The 10,997-nt window shown below is 36.6% G+C and overlaps 1 protein-coding gene across 10 annotated transcripts in view; it reads right to left on the bottom strand.

Moving 5' to 3' along the window:
- Nucleotides 1–5,865: 5,865 nt before the first annotated feature.
- CDC14B (cell division cycle 14B) overlaps nucleotides 5,866–10,997 on the bottom strand; it is a 55,360-nt gene continuing 50,228 nt past the window's right edge. For 4 of the 10 annotated variants that reach the window (XR_015696704.1, XM_087715912.1, XM_014051644.2 and 1 more), the window contains 2 exons: nucleotides 6,957–7,013; nucleotides 5,866–6,690 (listed from right to left, as the gene is read on the bottom strand). Coding sequence is in view for 5 of the 10 variants with exons in the window: in XM_087715912.1 (XP_087572038.1) it covers nucleotides 6,644–6,690; nucleotides 6,957–7,013 (104 nt within the window). In the remaining 5 variants the exon portion in view is untranslated. Of the gene's footprint in view, nucleotides 6,691–6,956; nucleotides 7,014–7,265; nucleotides 7,378–10,768; nucleotides 10,852–10,997 lie in introns of all 10 variants that reach the window. The other 6 variants (XR_015696706.1, XR_015696703.1, XR_015696705.1 and 3 more) reach the window with 3 other exon arrangements.

The raw sequence follows: 10,997 nt of genomic DNA, 5'->3' as shown, positions 1-10,997 counted from the left end.
GACACCAAAATATTGAGTATTTTTTCTGGCCAGATACTAGTACTGCTTCTAGTACCATTTCTACTGGTAGTACCTAGTACTAAATCTAAAAAAGATGGTTTAAGCTATTTAATTTATACTAAGCATTTCTACCAAAAAATGATATTCAGTGGAGACTGGCTCAACATGATTGTGACCAATTAAAAGTGGCTTTGCATGGTTGATTTGTGTTTATAGCATTAATAACACAGTCAAGTGGTTCCACAGTCAAAGAATCTTAGTTCTCATGTCTAAAATAGCAGTGTTGCACCTTTGTGCACATGTAACAAGTACCTTCTGTTGATATAAATTAATAAAGCTTCTGAACCAAAATATCTAAGCAAATAGCAGATTTCCTCCATGTTAATTAGGGCATTCTGAGTCACTTGAAGCTTATGTAACCAAAATCAAGGGAGGTAGGGACATATACCTATACTCCCAAGTAATAAGTATACTCTATCAAGAACCTTTTAATCTTAATCTAAGGTTCAAGCATAATCCTATCAAGAATAAGCTGGTAAATGGCACTTAGCAGGTAATCACAAATCTGCAACCAAAATAATATTTTGTATACTGGCTATAAGGCTGCATGATTTTATGAGATGGTTAGAAATAATCAGATTAGGAATGGGTGTTGGCTATTAAGAGGAAGATTTAGTAACTGAGATATAGTTAACCAATCCTTTTGTCTGTCAGGAAACAAAAACAAGTGGTAGAATGAGTTTATCAGCACTAATGAAAACGACAGCCACCTCAGTTAATGTACCAAATGTCTTTTTAAACATCATCAGGCACACAAAATGTGTAGTGCTCTGATTCTTGATGCTTGAATGTTAGGATGCAGGAGAAATAAAAAATGGGATTTCAAATGTTGAACAATGATGCTAATTCGATATTTAAAATAGTAGTACATAGATGGGAGCTATTTTTAGTAATGCGTGATTAAAAATCTTACACAGTTTTGTTAAGTAATTTAGCTGATTTAAATCACTCCACCTTGAAAATTCTACAGATACAGGAAACATTCTAAGGTAGGATATATTATTGGGAATAAAGCCAGTATCTACATTATTAGTTAAAATAACATGAATACAGAAATACATGTGACAACAAAATTGGTATCAAGCTTGATCTTAGAACATCTTTTGTTAAATGTAGATTGCAATTTATAAAGCTAATCAAAATCAATTGCTAAGAGAGTATGTCATTCAGTATATAATCCCTGATGTACAACTGTAATGGAGACCACCAATTATAGTCGCAAGTCATGATAGTTGTTGAGTGACGCACCTATGTGACTGCTTTGCTGAGCAACTGCTATCCTGGCTCTCCCAGACAGCATTTAGAAACACTGAATTTGCTGGCCTTAGGGCTAGAAAGCCAGCAAATGTGTTGTTTTTGAAAGGGGAGAAGGGCTCTTTCCAACCATCTTTGCGAGTAACAGAGCTTCACAAAGGGACTCTGTCCTACACTAAGTGAAATCCACCCGATGGCAAAGTCCATGGTTAAAGTGAGATTTTCATGGGAGGGTCTTGAAGCATGAACTGTTGGGAGCCAGCCTGGCTCTTAAGAGCTCCATGCTGCAAGCACCTTGGACTAAAACCCCTCTTGGTTTTTGCCATGGATCTTTCCAGCCAGCTTCTGAGAGCAGAACTGCTTTGCTGAGAGGCTCCACCTTGCTGCAAGCAAAATCAATCTTCTATTTCCATTGGAGAATGGAAATGGGCTGCCCCAAAATGGGTACAGATGGACCTTTTTCAGTCACCTCACCCCCCAGGAGCCAGAGTGAGTCCTGTGGTAGCAACCTACCCTGCCAGCTTCCCTGTTGACTTTCTGAGGAAGCTGTGATGGAAGATTACAAATGGCAATCACATAATCGCAGAAAGTTTGGCAATCTTAAATGGATTACAAAAGCTCAGATCGCAACTACATGATGCTGCAGTAGTATAAGTTCAGAGAGGAGGTTGTCCATTTAACGCCATCATACTTTTATAAACAGTCACTGAATGAACAGTTGTAAGTCAAAGATTACCTGTAATTATGTGGCATTCAGTTTCATGGTGGATAAAGTAGAACGTAAGATTAAACAAAATGAAAACTCTTCATATTCCAATAAATATAAATGAATAACTCTTGTCTATATTGCAACTGCTAAGTAAATGGTGAACTATTCAACTGAATGGCAAAAGCTGAGGTGTAAGTAACATAAATCTTTAAAAATAAACACAAAATATTGAAGTAATTTCATATTAGAATGCACAGAAGTATCTAACTTTGCTCATTAAAAAGTGTTATGAGCAATATTGATTTGTCTTGGAATTCTTTTTTTAAAAAAATCAGCAAAGGCAAATAAATAACTATAGCCCATTAATAATTATGAAGAGTTCATAATGAGGTTTTTAAGTTCACCTGAGTGCCAAACTAGAAACTAAGCAGTTTGTATACATTTCATTTATTTTAGGGACAGTTAGGCAACAACAAAGCCAATCAGTTTTCCCACAATTAAGGAGGAAAACCAAATACAGTAGGACTGTATAGTTTAAAAAACTAAAATTAACTAGAAAAATACAATATTTGTGCCTATCTAATTAACATCTTCAGGCTAGCACATTTTTCCAACAATCAAAACAATGCCTGTTTACATAGACATTATCAGATGAAGTACCTAGAAATCAATTTGACTAAGTTAGTAGAACATAACAAATTCCGGACAACTGTTAGAAGGGACAAGCAATATTATAACAATATATGTAACAGAAATGGACAGAGACAAGAAAAAGCAAGGAAAAGTTTTCCAAAAGATCCCTTAATTCAAAAGGAAAATACAACCCCAAACTGGTATGCTAAAAGATGCGAATGGAGATAAATGATGCCAATGGATAGTAACTGATATAAAAAAGAACAAAGAAAGCTGGAAGAAGTATATTGAAATTCTGTACAGTAGAGATGTTAATATCCATGATAATTTAGAGACATTTTTATTTACAAAAGTCAGATTCAATCAAAAGTTATTATTAAGTTGGAAGGCTACCAGAATGGATGGAATATTTATAGAAGTAAGGTAAGCGATAGAAGAATAAATCAAGATTCTATCAAACTATGCCGCAAAGTTGGAAAATGACATTATTGGCTAACAGACTGGCCACGCGTAGACTTAACAGAGTATATAAACCCATCATACAGTATTGTTAGGATCTTCCAGCATGAATTATAGCTCTATGTGGAGAAAGAAATAACAGATGTTCAAGTGGATTTTAGAAAAATATAAAAACCAAAGGACATTATTGTATTTTCAAGGTAATTCAGAAACTCATAGAATATAAAAATGTTTATATACACCTCATTGATTATAAAAAGTCCTTCAAGTATATCAACCATATTAGCATATAGAATGGCCTTAGAAAATAGGGAATCCCAGAATACCTCAATGTGCTTGTGTGAAGCCTATACAGGTAGTCCTTGATTTACAACAGTTCATTTAGTGATCATTCAAAGTTACAACAGCACTGAAAAAAGTGACTTAAAACTGCTTTTCACATTTGTGACCGTTGTAGCATCCCCTGGTCATGTGATCAAAATCAGTTGCAAAATTGGCAACTGGTTCATGTTTATGACAGTATCAGTTTCCCGGGAACATGTGATCCCGTTTTGCGACCTCTGGGAAGCAGAGTCAATGGGGAAGCCAGAATCACTTAACAGTCATGTTACTAATTTAACAAATCCAATGATTCATTTAACAACCGTGGCACGAAGTCATAAAATGGGGCAAATTCACTAACAAATGTTTCACTTAGCAACATAAATTTTGGCTCAATTGTGGTCATAACTCGAAGACTATCTGTACATGGGATAGGAAGCCAAGTATGAAATAATATGATGAAACAGGATCCAGGTTGGTACCAGAATCATACAAAGCTGCGTACTCTCTTCTCATTTATTTGACCCATAAGCTGAATAAGGGAGGCTGGACTGGAAAAAGATGAGGATGGTTTTAAAACTGGAAAAAGAAACACCAGTAACTTGCCCTCTGCTGAAAATACAAATGATCTGAGACCTCTAGAAATGAAACTTAATGAGCACAGTGAAAAAAATAGGTCTAAGACTAAAGAAGACTAAACTAATGACAACAGATGGAACAAATAGTCTTAAATTGACAATGAATATAGACAATGAAATGGTGAATAGCTTTTGCTTTTTAGGATAGACAATAATAAGAGAACAAACTGTCAAGAAATACACCATACACGGTACTTGGTAAGGTAACAATGAAGTCCTTATGAAAAACAGATACCAATGTGTCTATGCTTAGAAAGATCAGATCATGTAGGCCTTGACACTCTATGGAAGCAACCATTGGACTTTGAAGAAACAGTATAAAAAGGGGACTGGTCCTTGTGAATTTTGGTGGTGGAAGATTCTTGAGAATGTCCTAGATAGCCAAGAAAACAAATAAATGGTTCAGAGATAAAATAAATCCAGAAATTTCAAATGAAACATGTGACTACACTCAAATCATCATATTTTGGACACATTATATGAAAGCTTTGTCCTCGAGAGGTTTACAATGCTGCGGAAAGAGAAAAGGAGGACAATCAGCAGCAAAATAGATCAAGGGAACATTCATTACAATGGAAATGAATGAATCAATAAAATTTCTGAAGAGCCAGGTTGGAGACAAATCATCATGAAGTGGCTGCTTGGATTCAATAAGAGACTTAATGGTATAAAACTGTTAAAGTAGTTATGAATATCAAAATGACTGATCAGCCTAAAACATGGCGTAGGTCTCTTTAGTACTAATGGTATGTGGGCTTTTTAAAAGCAAAACCACATTCCTAAAATTTAACCTTACTCCTACAAGGCACCTGTTCAAAACAGACTCCCAACATTCTTACTGGTATGGTTAGCTACAGATATTTTGAGCTTCAGATCCAGCAAGCATTTTTTTTTTACATATTATTCTTTACTACAGAAATATAGAGCAGGTTACAGTACAGCAAAGTCTCTGTACCAGGGATGGGCAACCCTTATCCTTACAGATACTAGACAGCAATTCTTATCTTCAATCGTGTTGGCGAGGGCTAACAAGAGTCACAACCCATCATCAGGATGACCTGCATTACCTGTAACTAAATTTTCCTTGCAAGGACTTTGAAATCTAAATGGGACAAGATAATGGTTATAATAATTCTTGCTTAGCTTTTGAAGTCTAACAATGTTAATAATTATAGTCCACTGTCTTTCTTTAGATTTCAGTACAGATATGCTGCTGCTTCTGCACTGAAAGGTGAATACAGGTAGTCCTCAACTTACAACCATTAAGTGACCATTCAAGCATTCAATCACACTGAAAAGGCTGATTTATGATCATTGCTGCATCCCCATGGTCACTTGGCCAGTTGGCAACTGGTTCATATTTATGACGGTTGCGATGTCCCAGGGTCATGTGATCACCTTTTGCAACCTTCTGACAAGCAAAGTCAATGGGGAAAGCAGATTCACTTAGCAATCGGAGCAAGAAAAGTCATGCAATAGGACAAAATTCACTTAACAATCGTTTCACTTAGCAACAGAAAATTTAGGCTGAATTGTGCTCGTAAATCGAGACTATTTGTAATTATAAACTTTGAATTTTAATGACATGGAGAAATGGCAAATTAAACACCTTTTCTATTCAACCTGTTGACATGTCATTGGAATCACAACATTGACATGCCACTAATTTTGCATACAGAAGAAAACAAATTCAACCACCTATTTCTGCAGAAAATGAATACCTGACTATTAGGAGAATCACTACCATGCAATCTTTAATGCTAGGAAGGAATGGTGTCTGAGAACAGGATCTCCAATTTGTAAGCAGTGTTAGCATTTCTTTTAATGAGAAAGGGGTAAATGTATAAGTACATAGAGAACATTTGAAAAGCCGTATTTTTCTACTGCATTTTGTCCAATTATAATCTGAAGTAGCTGTACAACAGGTTTTAATTCACTAGTAGTTTAACAATTAAGACTGTGATATTCCAACAGCACACAATTTATTACAATTCTTCCCAGCTGTTTCTATTAATTAAAAGTAGTAAGTAACACTTTAGGCAGTGATATAATTTGCAAGACTAGGAACTAAATCTATGAAAATAAAGCACTCTTTGGTGGATAGTAATTTAGAAATATATGATAAAAATCCTAATACAATTAGGATAGGTAATGTATGCAAAGAGCAATCATATTATTGGGGGAATGAAGGGAAGAAGAGTATACTTTCCCAATTTCTCTGTTTCTATCATAAGAGAAAACCAGTTTTGGATGGAAATTTATACATCAAACAAATAATATATGCATTCCCCCTATCAATTGTTGGACAGAAGATCAAATGATTGCCATCACATTTTATCCCTAAGCATTGTACAAAAAAAAGTTCTCTTGATAAAAGAGATATTAGACAAAAGGCTAAAATTTACAGGCCATTATTAAAGCAGTAAAAAAATCATTGTTGTAATGACAATAAATTAACACTCTTGTATAAGAGCTAAAATAGACCACTTTTTAAAAGAAAAAAAATCAATCTTCAACGTTTTAATTGAAAACAATGTCTCTTTTTCTCTCTCTGCATTCTCTTGAATTTTCATTGTTCAACGCAGCACACTTCTCGTCCTTGTCTTAGGAGTAGTGCTGAAATGATAAAGAGATATACGTGGGGTAAGATATATAAGATACGTATATAAATAGCAGTTAGAAACGAACAATTTAACCATCATAACAACCAGTTAAAACTAAGCCAGCAGATAAACCAAAAACATCTTAGAGGAGGGAAGGGGTGATTGAAAGACTAAATTTCTGAAAATAATATAACCTCAACAATAAGGGTCAGCCACTCAGGTTACATTGTTAGAAAACAAGCTCAGATTCATGAAGGAAAAGCAGTGGGATAAAAGTACCATAAGCGTATTTGTTGTGAAGCATCCCCTTTCCTTCTTTCCCTCTGAGGCATGAGACTGTGGGAAAAGTAGAAAAAAAGTAAAGGAAAAATATTGTAAGTGGTAAGGATTAAACAGATGATGCTCTGTCAGTTCATTCATCTTCGAATTTAAATCTGGAAGTCAAGCGCAACTGACATTGTTAGAAGCAAGTGGTGGACTTTGAAAGGTTAAAAAAACACCACCTTTTAAAAACCGTTACTTTAAAAATAGTAGAAAAAGTGGGGGGGAAAACCCCAGCTTTATTTAAATAATAGGGTTAACACTTACTGTGTTTCCGTTCCTATTCTTCAAGTGTCTTAAAATCCATCCTCTCTCCACTCATCGTCTCAACATAATATCTCCTTCCCTAAAGTGCTAACTGAAGCAACAAGGGACGACTCTGTCATTTGTAGTATAAGGTTCCAGCCAATTTCAAGAGAAAGAGGGGAGGGAGTTATTTAAATACTCTTGAAAATTATATTCCATGAGCTTAAGATTCCAGTTTTAAAGCCAACTGATATATTTATATACCTCTGAGGGCTTCGTCTTATATTAGTACTATTTGTGAACAACCTCCCTGCAGCAATCATCCTGTACCTATAAAGCGCTTTATAACATTAGTCTATCTCTAATGATAATAGGATCTGTAGGTTGACATCAACCAGACTCTTATCGTAATACAGCATTTCCCTTTCAACAAGGGTGAGCCCTTTTCCTAAGCATCAGGAAACCTTCAAGATTATCCATGAACAAAGTGATGAGAGAGAGGGGGGGGACTAAAGTGTGCATATGCCCGAACGCGGGTGCATCCAACTCCCCAAAATGCAATGTGTGTACGGCACCTGCATATATGCGCCCTACTGCCGCACGCGCAGCCCCACCACACATGCCCTCTCTGTGCATGTGTGGGGGCCTTACCGCATGTACCCTGCCCCTGCACGTGCAGCTCCCCCAGGCGTCCCACCCCCATGCATGCCCACCAGAGACTCGATGACTAACTGGCTGGCGGGAGGCGTGCGCACATGCTGAATTTGGGCCAACAACTTGCATGCCCACAGAGAGTGTGCTGCGTGCCACCTGTGGCACGCATGCCATAGGTTCGCCATCATGGTTATACAGTATATCACAGAAGTGAGTATAGCCCCTCACATATTGTTTAAAATGTTTAAGTATATCTTTTCATATGACAATACTGAAGAAATGACACCTGGCTACAATGTAAAATAGTGAGTATACAGACATTAATGACTGTGTGATGTTATTTTGAGGGGACAGCACATTTATACTGTTAAACAACCTGTATACTCACTACTTTACATTGTAGCCAAGTATCATTTCTTCAGTGTTGTCACATGAAAAGATATACTTAAATATATACAAAATGTGAGGGGATGTACTCATTTCTGTGATATTCTGTATACTATTGCTTCAGCACAGCATTTGATAACATGCCATGCTTTGCATGACACAAGAATTAATTTGATGCTTTAACTGGCTTAAAAATTGTACTCAGAAAAAGCTGATCACTGTTTCTTTATCGGATAAATGAGACACAATAAACTTCACTATTTTCACTAATTATTTGGGTGATAAGGTAGATAGAATGCTTATCAAATTTGCAGATGATACAAAATTGAGTGGGATAGCCTAACCCTAGAAGACAGAAATAAAATCTGAGAATATTTTTTGTAGAAAAGAACTGCTTAGAGAAAACTGTCAAAGGTAACAGATTGAAACTTAATAGACTCAAGTGCAATAAAATAAATATGAATTAGCCGTGGCGCCATAATTATTTTATTATATTCTGTTATGGTTAAAATACTGTATAATGTTCTGGCCATCACACTTCAATGATTCATTGAAAATTGAAAAAGTTCAAAGAAAGACAATGAAAACAGTGAATTCAAAGACTCCAGGAGACTAGAAATGAAGCCCTATGAAGAATGATTTAAATAGCTGCCTATATAAAACCTTCAGAAGGGACAATTGAGGCTGACCCAGGGGTGGATCCCAGCAAGCACTACTGCTGGTTCGCTCACATGCTTGCTTTGCATGTGCACAGGAACAGTGCAATTAAAATTGTTCTGAGCATGCGCAGAACTGAAAAACAAGATGGCGGTGCCAACAGTGCAGCCTGGGGAACCAGTTCGGTGGCGTGGCAGGCCTGGGTCGCTGCCAGTTCCAGCAACCCAGGCCGCCAAACTACTACTGGTTCGGCTGAATTGGTCCAAACTGGTAGGAACCCACCACTGGGGTGATCCTATGGTGCTGTTCAAATATTTGAAGGTTATCATCAAAATATCAATGCCTATTTTTTCTTCCTTTATAGTTCAAAAGATAGAACCATGGATTTATGTTACAAGAGATAAAAATATTAAAAATAGAAGTAGTTCAGCAACAGAATAAATTATAAAGAGATGAGTCCTTTTCACTGCATGTGTATCTACATACCGTATTTTTCGGAGTATAAGATGCACTGGAGTATAAGACGCACCAAGGTTTTGAAGAGGCAAATTTAAAAAAAGGAGGTAGGTAAAGAGGGAGAGAGAGGGAGAGAAAGAGAGAGAAATATAGTAGGTAGGTAGGGAGAGAGAGACAGTAGATAGGTAGGTAGGTAGGTCGGTCGGTAGATAAAGGGATAGACACAAACAGAGAGAAATAGAGAAATACAGTAGGTAGGTGGGGGGAGAGTGTGTAGGTAGGTAGAGGGATAGAGAGAGAGAAATATAAAGAGATAGAGAAATACAGTAGATAGGTAGAGAGAGAGAGAAATACAGTAAATAGGTAGAGAGAGAGAGAGAGTAGGTAGGTTGGTAGGTAGAGGGATACAGTAAGAAATAGAAATACAGTAGGAAGGTAGGGAGAGAGAGAGAGTAGGTAGGTAGTAGATGTTTCCAGGTGTATTTATCCATGTGTTGGAGAAGGAAATCGCTGACAATCTGCAGCACCTAAGACTTTGTTTCTGCTGGCACAGCACTTGATCAATGTACCGTATTTTTCAGACCATAAGACACACCTTTTTTTCTCAAGAAAAAAAATCTGGGTGCATCTTATACACTGAATACAGCATTTTTTGCCTCCCAAAACCCAATCCCCTTCACCAAGATGGCCATGCATAGCCTCAAGAAAGCTTTTAGAGAACTCCTGGAGGCTGAGGAGGGCAGAAATGACAAAAAATGGGCCATTTTTGGGAGGCCACCCCCCAGGAGCACTCTGCAAGCCCCCTAAAGGCTATTCATGCCTTTGGGGAAGGAAACGAGCCCGTTTTCACGAAAAATGGGCTGTTTTGGGGAGGTTTGCACAGTGCAAAAACGTTTTTAAAAAATTTGCCTCTTCAATACCTTGATTTTAGAATGGGTTTGGTTTTAGAATGGGTTTTAGAAACCTTGGTTTAACTCTGGGTTAAGAATAAGATCTGTTCCTGTCTGTTTTTAACTCTTGATTTGTATGTAAATTGGAACTTGTAATTATGAACAGGTTGCCTGTTACTAAAGATGGGAAAATAGGTTCTTCTTCATTGAGTTATGAAGCCACATAATGTTTTCGTGAACCACTCAAAACCACTGAAAAGGCTGCATATTAAAAACCCATGGGTTCCCCCCCCTCCAACTAACTCTATTCTCAAAACCTGTGAGCATGGTGAGAGACTAAACTCCTTTTGCACAAATATTTTATTCTCAAAGTAGTGGAAGGATCTCTTTATAAGGAGTTATATTACACACTCATTCAAAATATTCAACTAATGATTTATATACTTATGCTGAGTCTATGTAATCTGAAAAGGGAATTACTTCATTTTTCTAGGCTGCTCCTTGAAAAAATATGTTCTAATTCCTTTTTTATTGGACTTGCTCTTGTAATTGAGGATGATAATCTACAAATTTCACAAAACATACAAGACAGAAATTCCAAATTAATTTCAGATAGTTCAGATATTAATTCAGTTTTCTAACTACATGCAAAGAATGTGCTGAACTGATTCAGAGATAACATTAAACCATGATCTAGCTTTGCATTCAT

Source organism: Thamnophis sirtalis, unplaced genomic scaffold, assembly GCF_051295495.1.
Source record: "Thamnophis sirtalis isolate CommonGarterSnake01/CBP01778 unplaced genomic scaffold, rThaSir2_p1.2 scaffold_5, whole genome shotgun sequence".
Classification (NCBI taxonomy): Eukaryota; Metazoa; Chordata; class Lepidosauria; order Squamata; family Natricidae; genus Thamnophis; species Thamnophis sirtalis.
This window is presented reverse-complemented; position numbering and strand designations above follow the sequence as displayed.